At 47.1% G+C, this 23026-nt stretch overlaps 1 protein-coding gene across 1 annotated transcript in view; it reads right to left on the bottom strand.

Annotated features, from left to right (window-relative positions):
* Positions 1-23026, bottom strand: part of MYO16 (myosin XVI) — a 406857-nt gene that overhangs the window by 37903 nt on the left and 345928 nt on the right. The window contains exon 31 of the mRNA XM_068526630.1: positions 18591-19538. Coding sequence (XP_068382731.1) covers positions 18591-19538 — 948 coding nt within the window. The remainder of the gene's footprint in view (positions 1-18590; positions 19539-23026) is intronic.

The following is a 23026-nucleotide window of genomic DNA, read 5'->3' as shown; positions in this document are numbered from 1 at the left end:
ACAGGCCTCCAGGATGAAGACTGAGGGACAAGACATCTGGCCTGGGATGTCAGTAGGGCCGAGGTTGACAAACCCTGCTTTAAAAGCTAAGTCATGGGATTTCCCTGGCGGTCAAGTGGTTAAGACTCCACGCTTCCACTGCAGGGGGCGCTGGTTCGATCCCTGGTCGGGGAACTGAGATCCCACGTGTCACGTGGCATAGCCAAAAGAAAAACAATTTTTTTTTAATTTAAAAGAAAAAGCTAAGTCAGTTCATGCCATTTCCCACTCACATCTCTCTACTGGTTTCTTATTTTGCTCAGGTCACGATCCAAAGGCTTCCTGAGGCTGAGGGACCCTCCAGGACCCCGCTCCCTGCTCGCCTTGGACCTCATTTCCAGCTGCCCATCTACCACACCCCTCCCCAGCCCCACCAGCTTCTCTGCATCCCTCCACCCATCCTCTCACTCTCCCGGAGTGAGCCCGGGGGCTCTGCACTTTGTTCAGGGCTCCACACAAACTATCCTGAGCAGAAAGGCCTTCCCAACCACCTTCTGGAAAACAGCACCCCTCTCCCTTCCCCAGGTCAATTTCTGTCCTCACAACTTGCTTTAGCTTTCTACACGGTCCTGCTCACCACATGACATGTCACGCTTCAAGCGTTTGTTTGTTTTCTGTCTCCACCTTCCAGAAAATCGACACCATGAGCTTAAATGCAATCTTGGTGCCTCCAAGGGTGCCTGCACATAGTAGGTGCTCAGTAAGTATTTGTTGAAAGAAAGAGAAAAAAAGAATGAATAATAAATGAATGAATACAACAACATTGCTATAAAAAATCCACTTTCTTAAAGAAACCACACTCTGTGTAACTGCAAAATAGTTGACAAGTTTACTAACTGAAGAATTCCTGTGAATTATTACAGAGAAATCATACATCACAGGAATAATTTCTCCCCATTCACATGAGATTACTGAAAACATATAGAAGGATTTCCACTGTTAATGATATGCCTTGGGTTCTAATCTCCACTTATTTAACATTTTTAAGTAAGGAAATTTCAGCGTGTGTGGTAAACATGTTTTACTCATTCAAAGGGCCAGAGCTGTTTGCTTTCTACCTAAGAGTGTTAAACTGGACAAGACACAATAGCCAAGATACAGACGCAACTCGCTGATGGATGAATGGATAAAGAAGATGTGGTACATATATGCAATGGAATACTACTCAGCCGTAAAAAGAATGAAATCTTGCCATTCGTGACTACATGGATAGACCTTGAAGGTATCATGTTAAGTGAAATAAGTCAGACAGACAAAGACAAATTACTGTATGATTTCACTTATATGTGGAATTTAAAAAACAAAACAAATGAACAAACATAACAAAACAGACACAGAGTCATAGATACAGAGAGCAAACAGGTAGTTGCCAGAGGGAAGGGTGGCAGGGGATTAGAGAAATAGGTGCGGGAGATTGAGAGGAACGAAGCTTCCAGTTACAGAATAAATGAGTCATGGGTATGAAATGTACAGGGTGGGGAATAGAGTTAATAATAATGTCATAGCTTTTAAACAACAAACAAAATCAAAGGGCCAGAGCTGTTTGATTTCTACCTAAGAGCGTTAACTTGGAGAAGAAAACACTTGTGAATATTGGAAATCTATTCCTGACTGACGGTAGGAGATTTCATGTTTTCACTATTTTCCCACTAATTACCACTTATAATTATGTCATTATTGTCCTACAAATACACAAGGTTCATGCATAGTTGCTTTTTTAAAAAGTCTTACTTTACATGGTTTTACAATGTCAAATGTCAGGAAATTATAGTCGATTTGGTCAGTGTTGACTCCTGGAATCTTGGCGGCTGGAGACGGGTGGAAGCCGGTTGACCCCAAGTCTACAGGGGAGGCTCCAGACCGCACGCCACTTTCAAAGACCACTGCTGAGGCCCGTGGGAGTCAAGCAAAGCACCCACAGTTAATATCTGTGTGCCTGACAGCTTTTTCTGACAAAATTTCTACAGCAATGTTGTTGTAGTGATTTTTTTGTTACTTTTCCTTCTTTCTTTTTCTTTCAACAGATCTTTATTGAGCATCTAGTGTGCGCAGGCACTGTTCTAAGCACAGAACAATGAGTATTTTGCTTTGCTTTATCTTCTCATTTTAAATAAACGTCCACTTTGCTCCCTAAATTTTGGTCATTTTTTTTCTTTTTCTTAAAGAAGGTTCTCGTTCCCCCAATTGCATAAGTTTCAATTTCTTGAAAACAAAAAAACCCAGAACCTGTCCCAAACATAGAGGGTCCTGGCAGCAATGCATCTGATCCAGTCCTGGCTCCTAGGACTTGACTCTCGCTGAGAGATGTCACTGAATAAGGTGACAAGGGCGCGTGACGTCTGGCTCTCACTGATACTCCGTGAAAGCTTGCTGCTGTTTTACACGCTCCTCAGGGCAATGTCCGAGCAGAAAAAGCCTAACTCTTCACTGGTCACAGGACTGGAGTGCCAGTTTACCTGGGTGTCAGAGGTGTAAGTTCACGGAAGGGGACATGCCTGGAAGAGGAGAGGAAGCAGGGTTTTGCTGGGAGACAGAGGCTAAGCAGAGGAACTTCTCTCAGGAAAGGGATGCAAAGATTTTCAGGGGAGGAGAGAGGCTTCTTACTAGGGAGGAAGATGACTCCTTGAATAAGTTTGGGGCGCTCGAGAAACACGTGCGTGCGGTGAGCGACTCAGAGAACTCCCTCCAAATCTGCAGGCAGAGGAAAGTGGCAAAAGGCACAGGGGCTGGTCCATCCCTGGGAAACAGTGAGATGCCCTTGGGTTGGCGGCCACTCTGGGGGCTTTGTGTGAGCTGAATGCAGAGTGATGAGCCGTGGGCCAACCATGTTCCTCCTCTACACCAGGAGGCTTCTCCTGGGATGGAACACATAATTCCGAAGTCCTACACAGTTCAAATGGTATGCGAAGAATTAGCCAGGAGCTTTTAGAAATATATACCTAAAAGAAATGATTCCTTAAATGCTCCCATTCTAGAGGGGTGATAAGACACAATAAGTGACAGGAATGTACGGAAACAATTGACAAAGTGCAAGAAGAAAAAGCACAGATGACTGTCCAGCTATCTCGGGGGATTCAGGGATGAATAATCTGTAATAGTCACTGTGGGATACTCATTCTACTCAGCTGAGTTAATGTTGGCTGGGTTTCGTGTGTGCGTGTTAAAGCCTTTGACACTTAAAATGCCAACATGTACAGGAGATCCAGGGTGCATCCTAACAGGTGCCTCTTCTCAGGCTTCTGGATGGTGACTCGACACAAAAGGTGATCAACTCGAAGGTGATCGCCTCCAGAGCACCTTCAGCAGCAGACCAGGGGCAGGAAGGAAAGCCGTGCAAATGCCCAGGGATCCACAGGAGGGGCGGGGGCTTCAGTGGCCAGGTGAGCCCCGCAGGGCGGGCATGGGGAGAAAACACTGGATTTGCAAGCAGGGACAGAATGTGGCGAGGAGGAGGGAAAAGGAAGCCACAACGTAGAGCAGCAGCGTGAGCGCCTCGTGGGCTCTGCCCCAGCGCTGCCCTGGGGTGTGGGAGGAGCCTGGCCCTTCCGGGGCATCACCCAGGGAGGTCCAGCAGGTATCCGGGTGAGGGTGTGCCCGGAAGGAGGCTGTATCTGTAAAGTGTTATTCATCCAGCAACAAACGTGTGCAGCTGACCAGCTTCGAAGAGAGACTGGAAACGGAAAGGCAGTGAGAATTTAGACTCGGGCAGCTGCAGGAGGAGTGCGAGTGGGGTTTCACTGAGTTACAGACCCCTGGGAGCCCAGGCACTGGGAGTAAGCCAGGACCAGCGATGAGGGTGCGGGTAGGGCTGCGAACGTGGATTCTGAAGTGACAGCCGCCTACCCAAGGGTTAAACCGAGTGGCGATGATTTGAACAAGAGCATTTGTTAGGACTGAAAAGACAATGTCTAGGGGAGACTTAAAAATCTCTCGGGAGGGAGGATCTCTTCCAGGAAAAGTGACATTCCTACAAGTAAAGAGGCAGACGGCAGCGCACACGTGATAGTGGACGCGAACGGTCAGGTGTAAGCATGGAGGGGGGAGCACACGGGATGGGAGGGTGGGTGGTTGGCAGAGGGGAAAGGCTTCTTGAAGCAGGGGCGGGGCTGACGGTGCCAAATGCCACAGAAAGGTCAAGGAGAATGAGGAAGGACTGAGCGATGGAGTGCTCCTTTAAGAAGAATGCTTAAAAACATCACTTCTCTCTTGGTTACCTGGATTTGAGATAGCTTTAGGGTGTATTTTGGAAACGGATGAGATTGAGATCCAGGTTTCTGGAAGGCAAGAGAAAAACAAACTATAGCTGTTTGACTGATTTAAGGTTGAGAGTGCTATGCAAGGCATAAAAAATGTGAAAATACATTTTAAACTCATTACTCATGCTGGCTATCATTCATTCCGCAACTCTATAGGAAAATTCCTCTTCAGAAAGGCTACTGCAGGGAGGAATGTGCTTGTTTCTTCCTATTTGGCATTAAGGAAAAGCACAAAGTCTGGGACAGGAGCCTGGCATGGTCCTGCTGCTTCTCAGCCTCTCGTTTCTAAAATTGAGAAGTCGCAGCTCGACTCTGCTGACAGACACACATAGATGGTGTGTCACTACGCGTGGGTAGGACCGCTCAGACCCGAAATCGGCATCCAGCTTGTGTTAAACCAAATCTACTTTGAGTTCCAAGGAACAATGCCTTTTAAATCTCCTATTTCTCTGAAATCTTCCATTATTGCACATGAGGAAAACACACACACACACAAAAATAAGGGTCTAGAGATCACTCCGCAGGCCCCCTGCACTCGAACAGGCTTCTAGGACATGAATAAGACTTTTTTCTTATCCGTGAGAGTATAACCCAGACGTTTGGCAGATCGCCTCAAGAGAAAGACAAATGTCAAGGGTAGGGATTCAGGTAGCCACAGCGGCTGGCCCTAAACTCAAACAGGAAGAGAGATTTCACGTGTGGCGCTGTGTAAGGAGATAGATGTCAGCAGGGGGCACATTATCAAAGGGGTGTGGTCAGGAGGGCACACGGAAGGGGCGTGTGTTTTGAACGGCAGGATCCTAAATGGCCCTGAGCCACGTGAACCAGACTTCATCACCCCTTTGCTAACAGTCCCAGAAATGGATCCAGAGAGGGCTTCCGTGTCTACCGGTGTCGGGGACCACACGAGGTCCCCATGCGATGACTCTTGTGGCAGCTGCATTCCACAACATGGTCATGTGGCTATAAGAACTGATTACTCAAGAAGCAGAAAAATACAACACTGCAGCGACTGGCGAGGATGGGTGGGTTGAGAACACATATTAGCTGGACTTGCTTCTTACCCTGAGAGGCTAGAGCCGGCCCCCAGTGTTCCTCCCTACTTTTTATAAACCCCTTATGAATTCATCATTCTCGAATAGATCAAGATGGCTCTTGACCTTGTGTGTCGAGCAGTCTTCTGCGGGGGAAAGTGTCACCAAGACGCACGCTTGGGGTTAAGTCGGGTGGAAGGAAAGGGCTTCCTTGCCCACCCCGCCTTAGCTCCCGCCACCCAATCCCATGCCAAGTCTTAGGAGATGTTTTGTGCTAAAAACACCAACCGAGGCAGGAAATAGAGTGATATCTTCAACAACATATGTGCTGAGCAGGGCAAGAATGTACCCATAGTAAAGCTAAAAAATGACTGTCAGTATAAATAAGGTTTGCAGAACCCAAAAAGGCACAGAGAATTATGTTGTGTCAACTTTCTTTTCAGTTTGACGAGCTGTGGCTCCTTTTGGGCCCAACTCTCCTGTCCCTGCCATCGCGGGAAGAAGCATGGCCACCCTCTCCTTTCCCTGGAGCTCACCTCCCCTATAATGAGCTGAATATGCAACATCTAAACAACAAGCTGGCCTGGCCCCGAGACCCATTCCTCGTGTCTAATCTCATGGGTCACGCGGGTATTTATATAGCTGGTATTTTTACATTTCCTCAATGCCAGGTGGTAACATAAATCCAGGAGGCCTGGAACGCCACACCTGCACAGCTGCACTAGGTTGACAGGGTATGTCCTGGTTTAGGTGTGTGCTTTTCTCCAGAAAGCACAGGTGGAGTGGACGATATTCCTTTTCTTTTATTGGGAGCTTTTGGTATTTGTTGACACTTGTATGGTGTCACATGGATGGGAGACTGGTAATACCTACCACCTGAAATAAACAAGGAGGGTGCCCCCAAGACACCTCCATCAGGTTCTACATCCTTTCTCAGGGGAACAACCAACACCCAGCAGCAGATCCCTTTAGAATAAGAACTGCGTATTCATTTATGTTTTCATTTCCATGAGAATTGTATTGACTTTATTTTGTCTCTTGGTATTCAACCACCTTTATGTTTAGCTCGTCCTGAAGCCCTTCTTGGATTTTTAATAGTTAGCTAAATTGTTTAAGAACAACTACTTCAGTCCTTGAGAAATACATAATCTACATTTGCTCCATTTCAGGGACACCAGCTTGGGCTCCCGCCGCAACATGCTGTTCTAGTGCCTTCTGTCCGTCCCCTACCTTCACCACGTGAACCTCAGGACAACCAGAGACATGGCTGAATCACTTACACGTCATACGAGACAAACTCTCACTGTTGGCATTCATTTCACTGATGTAGTTGCAGCCGGGTCAGAGGGAACCAGTAAAATCAGCAGAAGTTAAAAACCAAAAAGCAGCGGTGTATACTGAGTCTTTTCAAAATCCTTATTCAGAACTAATTATAAACTTTATCCACCCCAGATATTTAAGAGCCCCAAGGTCACAAGCCAGGACCAATGAAAACAGGCAGGAGCCACACACCTCAAGCCTCTGCCTGTGGGCACATTTCACGAGGAGGACACAGGGCAGGCCTGGGGCAAGACCCGCGGGGCTGGGGCTTGGGAACCCCGGAGGGCTCAGGACGGCAGTGATTTCCACTGGTGCAGAGACATGGCCACATTTTAACAGCCTGGCGGTGCCCTGCACGTCTGTAGATCAGCCCCACTGCCCACCTCGGGTCGCTGCTAGGTGGCAGCTCTGAGGCCTTACATAACAGATTAAAAATATCTCTACAGACTTAAAGTTTCGTCAGAATTCTCCTCAAGCCACGTGGCCTGTTTCTTTGATGGCTCCCATGATTGTGTCCTTTCCGGAAGTAGACGGGTGGACACTACTAATTCCTTGTGCCTGTGACTGAATGTCCCCGGAGCCGTCGCAGTGGCAGTGTCACATCACAGAGATGTCGGCCACTCGGGAAGGATGGGACAGTGGGAGGGACACTGAGGGAAAGGCCGAGCTGATCTCAATGGCTTTCATCTCACCCAGAACTACAGGAAGAAAGCCCCTCGGAGCCAGTCAGGAGGTGACGGTCCCATCCTCATGTGCCCACAACTAAGCATTTCTCATCCATCATTTGTAAAGTATATATGTTTACAAGTACATGAATATAGAAAAACCCTTTTCACACACCCTGGTGTAGTTCCTCCAAAACATCACTTGGCGATGCCATCATGTCCTTGCATAAACCCTCCTCCTTTCAGTGCAAGATGCACTGGTCTCAGCCTATTTCTCTCACTGTTTTGGTTTCACCCTCCTCCTTCCCTCCAGATAAATCCTACCTTCCAGATCAGTGTTTCAAAGGACATATTTATGGGTTGGAAAATCAATTTAGTGGGTCACGATAAGCATTTAAAAACGAAAGAGAGTAGAATGAATTGAATAAAAATGCAGCATTTCACAAGCATTAAGGGTAAGCAGTTTGAGAAACCCAAACAGTATCTTCAAGGACAATGTTTCTTGCTGCCTGGGTACCTCGGATTTCTCGTGTTTCCCTGCTATGAGCTGCTTCTGAGCAGATCCCATATTTTACTTTTAAAATCCATACAATTAAGTACAATGCCCTGCACAAAACACACCCTCAATGCATATTTTGAATAAATGAATGAAGCCTGCCCTTCTCATTTAATGATTTTTCCAAACCTCTTTGAAAACTTGAGGCAAGTAGCAAAGAGCAACACAAAATACTGTTGCTCATTGAATCATTTTGCCTGAAGTTAACCTCCGATTTTTTTAATCCTGAAAAGGACTTTGTGTCTTGGGGGCGATGTCACAGAATGATTTTATTGTCTGAAAAAATGGAACCTTTCCCCTAAAATCATAACAGAGGGTTCCTTAAGATGGATTCGACCCCTGCAGCAATGGAAATGCTCTCTGATTAGCAGCTGGACCACATCCCTGGGTTTTCTAATGATCATCAGATTAAAAAGACATTTTTATAATCCCTCATCACCACACAGAAGCCCAGTGGCTCTGCCCCCGTGTCGCTGTCCCAGCCTCTGGAGATTAGACACGATTTCCAGCCTGGGTAAGTGAACTACATCAGTGAAATGAACGCCAGCCATTAGAGTTTTACTGTCTCGTTTGACACGTATGCGATTCCACCAAATCTCTGGTTGTGCTAAGTTTCATGTGGTGGGTAGGGGACGGACAGAAGGCACCAGAAAGCATGTTACGACGGGAGCACAAAAGCTGGTGTCCCTGAAATGGAGCAAACGTAGGTAACATATTTTTCTCAAGGACTGAAGTAGTTATTCTTTCTTTCAGTCTTTTAAAAAAATTTTTATTTTATATTGGAGTATAGTTGATTTACAATGCTGTGTTAGGTTCAGGTGCACAGCAAAGTGATCCAGTTATATATATATATATTCTTTTTCAGATTCTTTTCCCTTATAGGTTATTACAAGATACTGCGTAGAATTCCTGTGCTGTACAGTAGGTCCTTGTTGGTTATATATTTTATATATAGTGGTGTGTATCTGTTAATCCCAACCTCCTAATTTATCGCCCCCCCCCCTTTCCCCTTTGGTAACCATGAGTTTGTTTTCTATGTCTGCGAGTCTGTTTGTTTTGTAAATAAGTTCATGTGTCATATTTTAGATTCCACGTATAAGTGATATCGCATGATATTTGTTTTTCTCTTTCTGACTTACTTCACCTAGTATGATAATCTCTTGGTCCATGAAGTAGTTATTCTTAACACAAGTTTCTATTAAAAATCCAGGAGGGGCTCCATTACAAGCTATATATAAAGGTGGTTAAATACCAAGAGACAAAATAAAGTCAATATAATTCTCATGAAAATTTTTAAAAAACTATACTCTTCTGCTCTAGAGAATCGGCTGCTGGGCATTGGTTATTTACTTGAAAAAGGACATGTGAACTGGTAAGAGTATTGTGGGCGTTAGGCTACTTTAAATTAGTCATTTGTGCTCTGTATGTGCCCTCCATCCTGCTTCTAAAACCAGCCTGGCCCCGTCCGGCTGGTGATCTCACCTGAGAACAGGAATTAAGCAAACCTAACTCCAACAGATGTGACTTCAGTAAGTAATTTAAGGGCTGCAAGCTTTGGTTCCCTTTTCAGTAACGTGGAAATGCCTGAATAGGGATAGTTTTCACCCACTGCTTTGCTCAAGTCTTCTGTCTCTTACTTACTCCTTCCTGGATCTTTCCACATCAAAGGAGAATAATAAAACTAAGATCGAAAACATGCCTATTTGCTTGGGAATTACCCTGTTGTACGTACAGCGCACATGCCAATTCTTCCATTCTTTAAAATGGACATTTTGGCCAGGGGAGGGGTGGGGGGAAGGGTATGTTTGATCATGAGTCAGAGTTTTGGGTGTGAAGAAGCTCTTTTGTAGGTTTTGCAGGACTTTGGTAATACACAACTTCTCAGGTATGCTACCGTGAATGTTGCATTGTAAACGTGTGTCATCTAGGCTCCTGTTCATGTCTGCCATGCTTTGGTCCCTGCATATTTTAGGACCCAGTCATCTGTGTGGGGAGGAAAGCAAACTAGATTGTCGTTGATTGGCTTATTACGATGAACATGTATTAGTGAATGTAAAATTGCAATTGCCCAGTATATTGTCAGTGTACAATGTCTAAGTATGAACATTTCTGGTTTCAAGGAGAAACCAGAAAAAGAAAGAAGGGAAAACCAGCATAGAAAAACATCTGAGAAGCTTCACACACAGCGGGTGTGAGGCGATAGCTGCTGACTCATGGGATAGGGCAGTGGGTAGAATGACATTGCATATAGCTGGCTCTCAGGTGGTGAGGAATTTTCTAGGCTAATCTGAGAATTAATCATAAAAATGATTCAAGTCAGCCTAAAGAACCTAAACACTCTTGGGTAATTAAGAAACAGCTTTTTCTCTTCCAATCCTCTTAAGGAGAGAGAGAACATGGCAGCGGTCCTGCTCCTCTTTAGGAAAACTTTCCATGTACCGTGTCACTTCTAAGAGTTTCTTCACAAAAGGAAGAAAACCCCGGGATATTGTATTCTGTGGCAATAATGAGATGCCGATAGCCAGGAAGGTCTTTATTAACTTGCTTGGGGAGAATTGCTGAGTGGCTTAGAGGATAAAGCACTGGGTTTCTCTTTGGAGCCCCCAGTGGGCATTTAATTCAAAATCTAGTCTAGAGACCCCCAACACACAATGGCTGCTTGCTTTAACGGGTTGATGGTATGAAAAATATTGACTGGTTAGGAAAGATAATCCACTTCTGAAAAGACTGCCCTTTTTTCCAGAATTCCAGGTGCAAAAGAGTCTCTTCCCACTGACTGTGCATTAGAGAACAGCCGAGCTGGGATGGCTCCTCTGCCTCTTCCGGCCCATCTCAAAAATGATGAACTATTTGTGCAAGATACCTATCTCTGGTCTGAAGGCATGCTGGCAGCTGTAGACTCACAGCCAAGACGTTAAGGTAATTTCCCAGGATAATTCACACTAGTCAAAGGGTAACTTTTTGATCAGGTTGATCTAAATATTTAATTGTCACAACTCTCCGGTTGGTTTGGCTCCTGGGTTTCAAAGAAGAATGAAGCAGCTGTGCCTAGTGGAAGTACCAAGCGCAGGAGACCTCTGAGTTTAAGATTCTCCCAACAAACATTTATTGAGGGGCTCTGAGTACGGGCCTGACACTATTTTTTTTTTTTTCAGCCATGTTTCTAATTTTGCCATTATCTATATTTTTGTCTCTATAGCCACGTAACTTAGGAAATAAAAAGTTGCCATAGAGACACAGATGAGGAGGGCTTTTTTGGGTGTGCCTTTCTCCCGCCCCAATCATGCTGGCTGTTGAGAACCACTTCTGATCATCTGTGCAGCCCTTGGCGTGGCCCCGGGACAGGGTGAGAGGTCACTACAGCTTTACTTTTTGGCTGGTCCTGAGCAGGCATCTGAGACGCTCCACCCCCAGGACGGACACTCACATCCCGAAAGAGTCAAATACTTCCTTAAGGAAAGATGCTGGGTGAGCGCTTTGCAAGTGAAAACAACTGCTGTGAGCGATTGCTCACCTGTAATTAGGAACTGTTCCCAAGCAAAACCTCACAGAGGCTGAGTCAAAGGCAGACAGAAAGCAAGCAAGCAATCCTTTTGAATGTGAGGAATTATTCTGGCCCAACCTGTGTGCTGTGGGTCCCTGACACTAGGGAGGACAGTTTGTGGGACCAGAGAGTAGAAAGGGTTTTATCAAGAAGGTGAGGACAAGGCGAAGGGGCACTCAAGGAACATGCCCTCAGCTCAAAACCGACACTTGTGTGTCCCTTAGGAACATTTACAACAGTTTTATGTGGCCTTTTGCTTTTTTGGTTTTACAAAAAGAAAAGTTTTATGCGTCCTCTTCCCATATCTTTTCCTGGTAAGGAGTTTAACTTCAGAAAGGAATTACTTTCTGAGACAGGGACTGGGTATCATTTTTACACTTTAATTGTTTTTTGGAGACTAAGAATGCCACAGTAGAAAGGACCCAGGGTCTGGGAGAACAGAGACGTGTTTGATTCCTGACTCTGGGACTGATCAGTTTCTGCGATTATGGGAAAATCACTTCATCCCTCAAAGTCTACGACTGCTCATTGGTGGATGGAGAGGCTGACACCTGCTCCTCTGGCTTCACAGACAGGACCCGGGGAGAAGAGGGACGTCTGCATGCCTGGCCGACAGGAAAGAGCCACTTACAAACATTAGCTATTCATACTATTAACAGAACACCATGACCAATGTTCCAGAGCGTTTCTGAGTAGTTCCCATTCTCTGAGGTCACATGCACATACCCAGAATTGCTACTATCGGTTTGGTTCTCTTTCTTCCTTTGGCTCTTACTTTGTAGGGGAGATCCTAAGGGTTAATGCTGAATTCTCACGGGACAGAAGAGGGACGTTGGCGATGCTTCCAGGCCTTGCCGTGGAGCTTCCAGGTAGGAAGCTCATCCTGCCCCGCTTCCATGCGCCCTCTGTTTTCTCTCTCTCTCCTTCAAGGCTCATGGCCGGATGCTGAAAGGACCAGGTACCCTGAACTCACGTTCAGAGGCAGGGCTCACCACACATGGGCTGCTCTGGCTGCCATACCGGCTCCCCTCTGCACCTGGGAAGCTAGCTCCACGCCCCATCATTGTACCCATCACCCTTCCTGCCCACGTGCCAGCGCTGGCGTGAGGCTCTCCTTGACTGCAGCCGTCACGCACTTCCCCTCTGGGCTGCCAGGCACGCCAGCTGTGCACATCTGCTGCAGCGGCCCCCGCACCGCGCCCTGCTCACCGACACTTTGTGATGAAGTCTGTGCAACCTCTCCCCAAACAAGGCACAAGCAAACCCCTGGGGTTCACGGGCCACTTGGGGTTCAGTTGCGGACCCGTTCCTGGTTTATAGCCTCCACGTACAGTCTCTCATTGAAATGGGGTGGACCCACCTGCCCCCCGCACTGTCTGGACGGGGCAGGGCGCGCTGATTTCTTTCCCTCTGCTTTGGATTCCCCGTGGCAAGCCCCGTGCTCCCATTAAGCGAATGCTTTTTGGATGACTACAAGGGAATTAGCTCTACAAGTTAATGCAAGTCCTGCTTATGGGTCCCTGGTTGCACAATTTCCCCGTGTGAATTCTTGGGCATTTAGAGAGAGGAGGTGCCGTCAACCGGGAGAAAAATGTCACCACATTCACAACAAATATTAGGCATTTTTTTCAACTGTCCAGTTTAACATAGAAGACGGAGAGCTCTGTGCTCTTAACATAGGTACGTGTGGCTACTGATCAATTCACTCCGCTTGAAAGCTCATTTCCAAGCGGAGATGGACAAAGTATTATTTCTATTGCACACCTGGGGAATTAGAAACACTGCAATGTCCAGTGGCCAGTCCCAAACACAGCTACTCTCCTTTACTGCAGCAGCGCCAGGAACTGGGTGAAAATGTCCTTTTCTCACAGAGAGATCTACTCTCCTTACGTGAAAGCTCAGGTTCACTGATGGGGTAGGGGGAGCCGTTTCCACAGCTCATCCTCGCCTGATAGCCGCCTAGTGATAAATGGACAGCTTGCTTCTCTGGGGATGTGAAGCTCGTCTTCCCCGAGGACTTACTCATTTGGAAAATGAGGGAAACTTAGGGTTGATTTAAAATGGTTCCAGAAGGCAGCGGAATTCCTCCCTTTCACAGGAGGGAGACCTTTATGTGAGGCAGGAGTGCACTCAACTACACATCAGTAAACTATGTGCTTGCTCTCCACGCCCTTTATAATTTTCATGAAGCCTCAGGCCACCACCCCTCACAAATAAATCACCATGGAGAGAAAGCAAAGCGGCTGGGGAGTGAGAAAGATTAACAGCTCGGCACGGATAAACTGCTAGTAGAGCCTGCATGGAGGCAGGAAGCCTCCGGGATGTCAAGCCCTGCATCCCACGATGGGATGTAGACATCCGCACAAGGAGGACCGATATCGTAGGCCGCAATTTCATTAGAATGCATCACAGATTAAATGAAGATGGTGTCGAAACTTCTGTCTCAAACACCAGGAGCAGAGAATGGCAATTTACCAACACTGTCCTTGAGCAGGTCAGAGGTTTCTGCCTGTAATCCTGTGATAGTTCACTGATTTTAAAGCATCTTCTCGTTGCTGAACAACGCATAAGTAATTGTACTTAATTTGGCAGTGAGGCGTCCAAACCTCACACAATGTTGATTTAAGATGCAACCGTATGTCTTTTGGGACCTTGATTTTTCATACTTAGTTCTGTTTGGATGTGATATTTAGAAATCCACACTTGTTGTTGTAGTAGAAAAGTTGTCTGCACAGCTGCCCACCTCCGGAGCTGTACTCAAAGAACCTGTGGAAGATCTCGCAGGCCGGTGTTGTTTTGGTGGAAAGCTAACTCCTGAGAATGATTTTGGTTATATCATGAAAAACGAGTCTCCAGCATCCAGAGGTGGCTTCTGTCCTGAGCAACAATCTCACATTCATGAGGCTCAAAAGGATTGACTGGTCTGTACTAATTAAAGTGACTTAAGAATAAACCTTTTATTTTTTCTAAAGGACTTTTCTAATAAAAGATTTATAAATATTTATTAGTAAATTGATTTGACATTGGGACATACTTCCAAATAATCCATTGATGGTGGAGAAAACTGGAGATGAGCTAAGATTGGCCACAGAGAGAGTTCATTAATCTATTCTCTACTTTTGTTATGTTTGAAATTTTCCATAAAGCCGACTTTAAAAATAATTCTTTTGAAAATAAACGGCCCTATGGAATCAAGTATCATGCTGTAAAAAATTCATTTAAATAATACTTTGATTTAAAAACTCAAAATATTCTTACTTGGAGTGTTTATGCAATGAAATTAAATATTTGAAATTAAGAGTAATTGCCATTTGGCTTCAGTGGTTCTTATTTGTAAAAATGCCACAAGGGCCAGATTTACCAAATATACTTATGTGTAAGACTGCTTTTTCTTTTTTAGGTAGGTTTTCATCAAATGTATTTAATAAACACCTATTATATGCGAAGAAATATTGTCTCTCTATATTTTTTGTTGTCAATATAATTTTTAACTACCTATTTATATCATATAAACTAAGGATGCACAGTATCAGAAAGTAACAAAATAATGTTTTTTCACAAAATATTCTGCAAATCAGACTCCTCCAGGTCCTTCTCCAGATTTCTGAGCTGTACTGCATTGCTGTCAATGCCCGATCATCCTGATCTTTTTCAACGGGTACAGAGTAACATGCTCATTTTACTTCATGTTCTAGATAAACAACCAGCTGCCATGGAGCCATCTGGAACAATGGCGCACCCTCGTGGCCCCAAGAAGCCAATGACTCTCCCCCTGCATTTGAATTAGGTCTCATAATTTTTGAAACTAAGTAACTATAAATAATTAGCATAATAATATTAATCATATTATGGCGTCAGATGAAAAACATCTTGTGAATGAATGGGATACCCAGAAAGTCACACACAATTAAACATTTAGTCATTCTTCATTTTAAGGGCCCAGTGGGTATTCCACAGTTGTATACATCCATGATCTGTAAGGTACATGTTTGGAATTTTTGACTTTATGAAACAGTTTTCTCCATCCAAACTGTAGGACTCTTACTTCTTGCACCTCAGGTGAGCAAATATGAATTTTTAAAGGCTCATCCTCTGTTTTTTGTTTCTTGTTTTTTTTTTTTTTTCTTCCCCTGCAGTCCTGGGCAGGTAGCCAAGACAAATGCCCCTGGAGCCAGAATCACTGCATTCTAGTCAGGCTGTGTCTCTCAAAGGAGGGAGACTTTGAGCAAGTTTAATCTCTATGCCTTAGTTTTCCCATCTGTAGAATGGGGATGCTAACAGCAGATATATTTTAGTCTTGTGAGAACTAAAGAGGTTATTAAAACAATGCCTGGAGCATAGTAAGCACTGCAGCTCCTTGCTGCTGATACTACCCCTCCCAGGCTGCAGTCACATCTGTCACCTGCACAATCACATTTGGTCTATACCTGCATCCTGGACTCTTAGAATTTCTGTGACTTGTGTACCTCAAATTGAATAGCCAAGAGTCTATAGAAAATGAACTGTTTTGAGGGACATAATATTTATGAAATCCCACATGGATATTAAGTCTATGGAGTAGTGACGTTGTAGAATTAAACACCAAAGGACCTCATTTTCTATACGCAACTCACCATCCTTTATATTTTAACTGGAAATACCTTTAGCAGGGTAATAAGGAGCAGTTTAATCTCTTCAAGGTCACTTGCTAAAGAAGCCAGGGGAATATTCTGAACCTTTCTGCAAATCTGCAGTGCAGTTTCCCCATATCACAACGGTCCAAGAAATGAGCTGTAATTAATTCAGGTGCATTGAGGCGGAATTAGCCGCCCACTGGATTATTTGGTAAGAAAGCTACTTCAGGTGAAGAGAAGAATATCTTGAAATATTAAAAAGGGTAAAGAAAAAGATTTAAAATCTTAAAGGGGAGAAGTCCCAGGACTCTAGTAAATCACTAATACCAGCCATGCGATTCATTCAGAAGAAAATGGATTACTGGGCTTCGGGATCATACTGTGTAAACCCTAATAATCATATAAGCAGCTCCAGTGATTAGCTCCAGCATCAAGACTATTTTTTCTTCCAAGTCTTCTCTTTAAGCCCCTTTGACATTCTAAAAGAATAGCCTGTACGATCCCAGGAGGGCACGTCCTGCACGCTGGTCAACGTGTCTCCTACATCATGGCCCCGCGGGAATCACACCGGTCTCAGCTGCACAGTTGGACTCCTGTCATCTGGTGCGAGGGGACGAGCCATCTCCTACTGCAGTTTCCTGTTATTACAGCCACTGTGCTGGGGCAGAAGCTGCCAATTCACAGATTTATGAGAAAGTCGCAAGTGGCTCGAGACAATCTTTTCAAAATAAAGAGTGTTTTGTAAAAGCCCACAGTAGAAAAATAGATATTTTATAATTTTAGAGTTGCACTAACAATGTTGTACTTGAGGTTTGGATACATGTTCCCAAATACCGGTTAACGTTACCAAGGGTAAATATTAGCACTTCCACACACCCTGCCTGGAGGCCTCACTGGAATCCTACCCTCAAGTCCTAGACTTAGGGATTTCCAAACGGTGGCGCCTGTCTACAGATTCATTAATTTCACTTTCTTGAATACAGCCGAGAAGAATTCACCCAGTTCCCATCTATAGTAAAATTTAGTTTTAATAAACTTTTAGTTCCGAAAGCAAATAGTAATTTGTTCATTTAAGGCTGTTCTCTTAGAGTCCATTTTGTTCCTTGGAATGAAACATATGACTTGTGAAATTCAAGCCATCTCCTACTTACAGGGACAATTTCATTTATTAATGGCCTGTAATTAAGAAGAAATTGTTAGCTAAACAAACAATTAGCTTATCTGACTGAAGAATAAATGGGGGGGGGGGTAGGTTATTCACTCATCTGCTAAATGTTCTTAGTCTTGACCTACTTTTCACTTATTGAGAATGTTTTGTAGATTTCCTAGTGTTCTGGGACCTAATCAAATGACGAAAGCCAATATATTTATGTATTTTCTATAGGAGAAAGAGCAGGTTAACGCGTACATAAAACGTCACAGCATAAGTTTTTATCTCCGATCCTACCACCTGACCTTAAGGAAGGCGTTTAACCTCCTCGCCTTGAAGTTTCCCATCTCCGTAAAGTGGGGACGCTGGTAGTTGCCATCTACATTCGGGTTAATGGCATCAGGGTCGAGGGACCTGCTACAGTCCCCTTAAAGAGAAGATGCTTTGTATTAACGTAATTCCCCTCCCCAATACTGAACACTGGAAAATATTTTGGTTCTGTATAAAAGCCTTAAGATGTTTTTTGGAAGATGACTACATTCTCTGTGATTATTAAGAGAATCTGTGCCCAAATGGCACCTCTGGCTCAAAGGCAACCTCGTCTGAATGAATTAGCGCATGGTGAGCTACTTACAAGAGATTAGCAACAAATTCTTATTGAGGGCGCTTTTTTTTTTTTTTTTGCTTTGCTAGCTACCTTCTGCTTTTATATGGACACAAAATAAATACTTTTTAATACAGGCAACAGCCTCTGGCTGCTACAGCTTAGCCCTGAGCTCACTTGACTGGCCTGTCAACAGCTAACTAGTTATGAGGCGGAGCTGCTCAATGAGAAGATGCAGATGTAACGGAACTGAGTTAAAACTTTCCTTGCGTGGCAAAGGAACAGAACAAAAATCATTCATTCAAAACAACATAGCGCAAGCGGTACCGAGTGAGTGTAAGAGAGTAACCGAGCAGGTAGCCACCGTCCCAGATGCCGGGAGTGGAAGTGAGACGGACAGCAGGGCGGAGACACTCGGGTTAGCCCTGAGCTGTAAACCAAAGGGGCATCTCGGCACAACGTGACAAAAGTGCCACTTCCATGGTGCAAGTGAACACTATCAGGAGACGGAAATCAGCGGCTCAAGCTGAGCCTTGCTCTGATAATTCTCAAGTCACAAGCGTGTATTAAACCCAGGTTTAGCGCTGTGGGTTGTTATATCGTGAACTTCTACCTACGAGACGGAAAGATCCATTCTCACCTACCTGGCCGTATCGGTTGCATAAGAAGTTTTTTGGTTTTGTTTAACTTGGTACCTGCTCTGAACGAGCCCCGCAATGACCTCAAGCGTTCCTTAAACCGTAGCTACGGGCACACGGGCACACATCCGCGTCTGCAGCTACGCCTCTACCTCCGTGCGCGAAATTCACCTTCGGCTTCGCGGATCCTCCGGCCCGCCGCCGACCTTCGGAGCACGCTCCGTCCCGAGCTGAAGAGGCTGGCCAGCTCGTCCAGGGGGCTGCCCACAGGCCTGCAGTTCGGGGGGCTGTAGGCGGCCGGAGAGGGGGCGCCGGGGGCGGCCTTCCTGGGCTCGGCCCGGGCCGCCTTCCCGGGGGAGTGCGGGCTCCTGGGGCCGGGGCTGCAGGGCGCGCCCGCGGGGGCCGAGGTGGGCCTCGGGGGGCCCCGGGGCGGCTCCGCCGGCCTCCCGGCGCCGGGCTCGGGCGCCGAGGTGCAGAGCGCGGGCGGCCGGGGGGCGGCGGCGGGCGTGGGGGGACGGGGGGCCCCGTGCGGCCCGGCGAACGCGGGCCGGTCGCCGTCGCCCTCTGGGGCTTTGGGGTGCTGCGGGGACGCGGGCCCGGCGCCCTCGGGCTGCACGGGGTACTTGAGGCTGGTCTCCAGGACCGGCAGCCTCTTCACCTCCAGGGGCGTCAGGGGCGACTCGTCGGACGCCGGGGAGCAGGTGACCGGCGTCGGGGGGAACACGAGGAGCGGGGGCCGGTGCGGCAGCAGGTCGGGGAAGGGCGCGGGGATGTCGCACGCGTCCCTGCAGGGCCCGCCGGCGTCGCCGTCCTCCGCGGGGCGGGGGCTGCGGCCGCCGCCCTCGGGGGGCGCCCAGTACTTCATCTCCTCGTACACGGCCTCCGCCGGCTCGGGGCTGCCGGCGCGGCCCAGCATCTCGATGTACACGGGCTCGGGCTCCGGGGGCGCGGGCGGCACCCTGCGCCGCGCCCCGCCGGCCCCCGCCGCCCCCGGCCGGGCGCCCGAGATCTCCTCCGAGGAGCCGCTGAGCTTGGTGTGCGGGCTCCGCGTGGGCTTCCGAGGCGGCATCTTCTTCACGGTGCTGTAGTCGTCGCTGTGCGGCCGCGGCCGGCTGAGAACTGCGCGGGGGCGGAGAAGGGGCGGCAGTGTTAGCGGGACCCGGGCCGAGCCTCGCGCAGCGCCTGGAGCTGCCCCGGCGCCGCGGCCGGCGAGGACCCGGCCTGCACCCTCCTCCCTCCAGGGTCCCGTCCTCCCCCCCCCCCGCGGGGTCCGGGTCCCTCCACCCTCCAGGGTCCAGTTCGCTCCCCCCTCCGGGGTCTGGGTCCCTCCACCCTCCAGGGTCCCGTCCTCCCCCCCCCCCCGCGGGGTCCGGGTCCCTCCACCCTCCAGGGTCCAGTTCGCTCCCCCCTCCGGGGTCCGGGTCCCTCCACCCTCCAGGGTCCAGTCTTCCCCCCCCCCCCGCGGGGTCCGGGTCCCTCCACCCTCCAGGGTCCAGTTCTTCCTCCCTCCCCCCCCCCCCGCCCCCGCGGGCTCTGGGTCCCTCCACCCTCCAGAGTCCAGTTCTTCCTCCCTCCCCCCCCCCCCCGCGGGCTCTGGGTCCCTCCACCCTCCAGAGTCCAGTTCTTCCTCCCTCCCCCCCCCCCCCCCGCCCCCGCGGGCTCTGGGTCCCTCCACCCTCCAGAGTCCAGTTCTTCCTCCCTCCCTCCCCCCCCCGCGGGCTCTGGGTCCCTCCACCCTCCAGAGTCCAGTTCTTCCCCCCCCCCTCCCCGCGCGGGGTCCGGGTCCCTCTACCCCCCTGGGTCCAGTTCGCTCCCCCCTGCGGGGTCCGGGTCCCCCCACCCTCCAGGGTCCAGTTCTCCCCCCCCCCCTGCGGGGTCTGGGTCCCTCCCCCTTCAGGGTCCAGGTCGCTCCCCCCTCCAGGGTCTGGTTCTCTTCAACCTCAGGGTCCCCATCTCCCCACCCTCCAGGGTCCGTGTCTCCCCGCACTTCGCACGACTGCCAAGGGGAAAGCCAGGTTTGATCTCGGACGGGGAGGACAACTCCCACCAGTCGAGGAGGAGGTAAGGTGGCCAGTAAGGAGGCCCAGGATTGCCAGCCGCCTGCAGCGGGAAGGGCCTGGGATGCGGCGGGGTGGGCACCTTCCATCTGCGCTGGAACCTCCTTACGGGCCTGATACACGTGTGGACTAAGTACTGGCTGAACTGCTCCTCATGGTTTTTAGAGAAGAGAAAATAGGAGACTGGGGAGAGCAAGCAAATTAGCGAGGTGGTGCCCTGTGGGTGTTTCCTGTAGGAAATACCTAAGCTGGATTATTTAAATGGTCTAAAACGAACACACGACAAAACACCAAGGAAAACAACTACATGCATGGAGAGATTACTTTTCTAAAAAGAACGTTGTTAAAATGATGCCAAGGGCTTGTTTTACAGTTAATTGATATATTTGAATCCTAACACACTTAACAGGGAAATCAAGAGTGTTGTATTTCACTAAGAACTTAAGTGGCAACTTCGTAAATTGAAAAGAAGGAAGATATTTAGAAAAACAAAAGGGCATAATATTAGCGAGAACTAATTTTGAAAGAGGCAGAAAAACTACTTAAATATGACTCAAAACATTTATTAAAGTTTAAGTCAAAAAATTCTAAAAGACTTCTTTTTCTAATATTTTTTCCTATAAATTATAGATTTTATTAAATATAATTTCTCTGGAGCCAAGATGTTAATTTTAGAAAATTACATACAGTTTTACTAAAATATCAAAACTTCTCAGAAATCTTGAACTATCTTACCAATTTGGTGCTTTGCTAATCTGTAGGAGTTCTTGATCTGAATAAGCACATCTAATTTTGCTGAGTTCCTGAGTTTTAAGGCAGCCAGGCTTTTCTCTCATTATGACTGCATATACGACAGTATCCATCTCCACTTTCGGAGTGACAACTCCACTTTTAGGGTTAAAATTAAAGGCTTTGGAGTCAGATGGACTTGGATTCAAACCCCAGCATGACCACCCTTTCATGCTATCATTCATTTAGTCGTGCATTTAACCAGTATTTATTCAGAGACACATTCGTGAATACACAATAATTGTCCCCTTCCTTCCTCTGCCCTCCTGGGCAAAGTCAGACAATAAAAAAAGTAAATAAAACAAACGAGTTAATTCCATAGCATGTTAGAACATGATACATGCTATGAGGTGGGAAACTACAGGCCATAATAAAGAGTCACAGAATTGGGTCTGTGTGTGTGTGTGTGTTTGCGGGGTGGCATTGGTGCAAATTATAAGTTTAAAAGAGGTCTTGGTCACATCTCTCTGTGCTTCAGTATAGTCATGCATAAAATGGTGATATCACTAATCATCTCAGAGGAATAAAATAATGTATGTAAAGTGCTTAGCTCAGATGCTGGCACTTCGTAAACATGAAACAAATGGGAGACATCCAGATGAGAATGGAAAAGAACAAAGTTAATTTTCTAACTCAATGGATATCTTTGAAGGCCAGTATTATACAGGGTTCACCAAAGCAGCCAACTTTTAAGAGTAGAAAATACCCAAAGTGCACAATTCTGTAATTAATAAGTACTATCCCAAAGGCTTTCAATGTACTAAAACACAGCAACTCATAAGCTTCTCCTAGAAAGTTAATGAACCAAACAAAATTTTAACATTAGTATTATAGAGTTGTTCTGAAGATTTGAATAATTTAAAGGACTTGTGGCAGATTGTATTTTACAAAACTGGTTTCAACAATATTTTTAGTCCTTCATGCTCTTCTAGAACCTTGAAGCTGGAAGGACCTCTGTGACTGCCCCATGAGTAAAATATGGCAAAAGGAATGCCGCCTGCCTGCTAAGGCTGGGTCAGGGGCAGTGCAGCTTCTGCCTGGCTCTTCCTCTCTCGGGACATATCTCTTGGTGGCCCTCATCTCTGAGAAGACTGCTTACTCTGAAGCACCCATGCTGTAGAGAACATGTGGAGAGGCCACACAGAGGTGAGAGAGATGCCAGACGACCCCATCTGCTCCAGCCCTCAGGTGTCCAGGTTTCCCCAGCCCAGACACCAGAAATGTAATGAACTGAGCTTGTGGACCATCCCAGGCCCAGCCGCTGTCTGACCACAGCTGTAAGAGAGCTTGCATGAGAAGGGCTTAGCTGATACCCAACTAGTAGAATGGGGAGAGAGGGGGAGAGAGAGAGAGAGAGAGAGAGAGAGAGGGGATGATAAAACCTTTGTCATTTTAAGCTACTACACTTTGGAGAGGTTTGTTAGATAGCAATAGACAACTAATACAGATATTGGTACTGGAAGTGGAGTGCTGCTATAAACCAAAAAAACCCAAACTTTAAAAGCCTGGCAGTAGCCTTGGGAAATTGGAGGAGGTTTATCTGGGTTTTGTTTTTTTTTTTAATATTTATTTATTTATTTATTCATTTACTTATTTTGGCTGTGCCGGGTCTTAGTTGAGGCAGGCGGGATCTTCGTCGTGGCATGTTTAGTTGTAGCATGCGGACTTCTTAGTTGCAGCATGTGGGATCCAGTTCCCCGACCAGGGATTGAACCCGGGCCCCCTGCATTGGGAGCGTGGAGTCTTACCCACTGGACCACC

The sequence above is a fragment of the Eschrichtius robustus genome, chromosome 18 (genome assembly GCF_028021215.1).
Source record: "Eschrichtius robustus isolate mEscRob2 chromosome 18, mEscRob2.pri, whole genome shotgun sequence".
In the NCBI taxonomy this organism is placed as follows: Eukaryota; Metazoa; Chordata; class Mammalia; order Artiodactyla; family Eschrichtiidae; genus Eschrichtius; species Eschrichtius robustus.
Note: the sequence above shows the minus strand (reverse complement) of the source record. Positions and strands in the feature narration are given on the sequence as shown.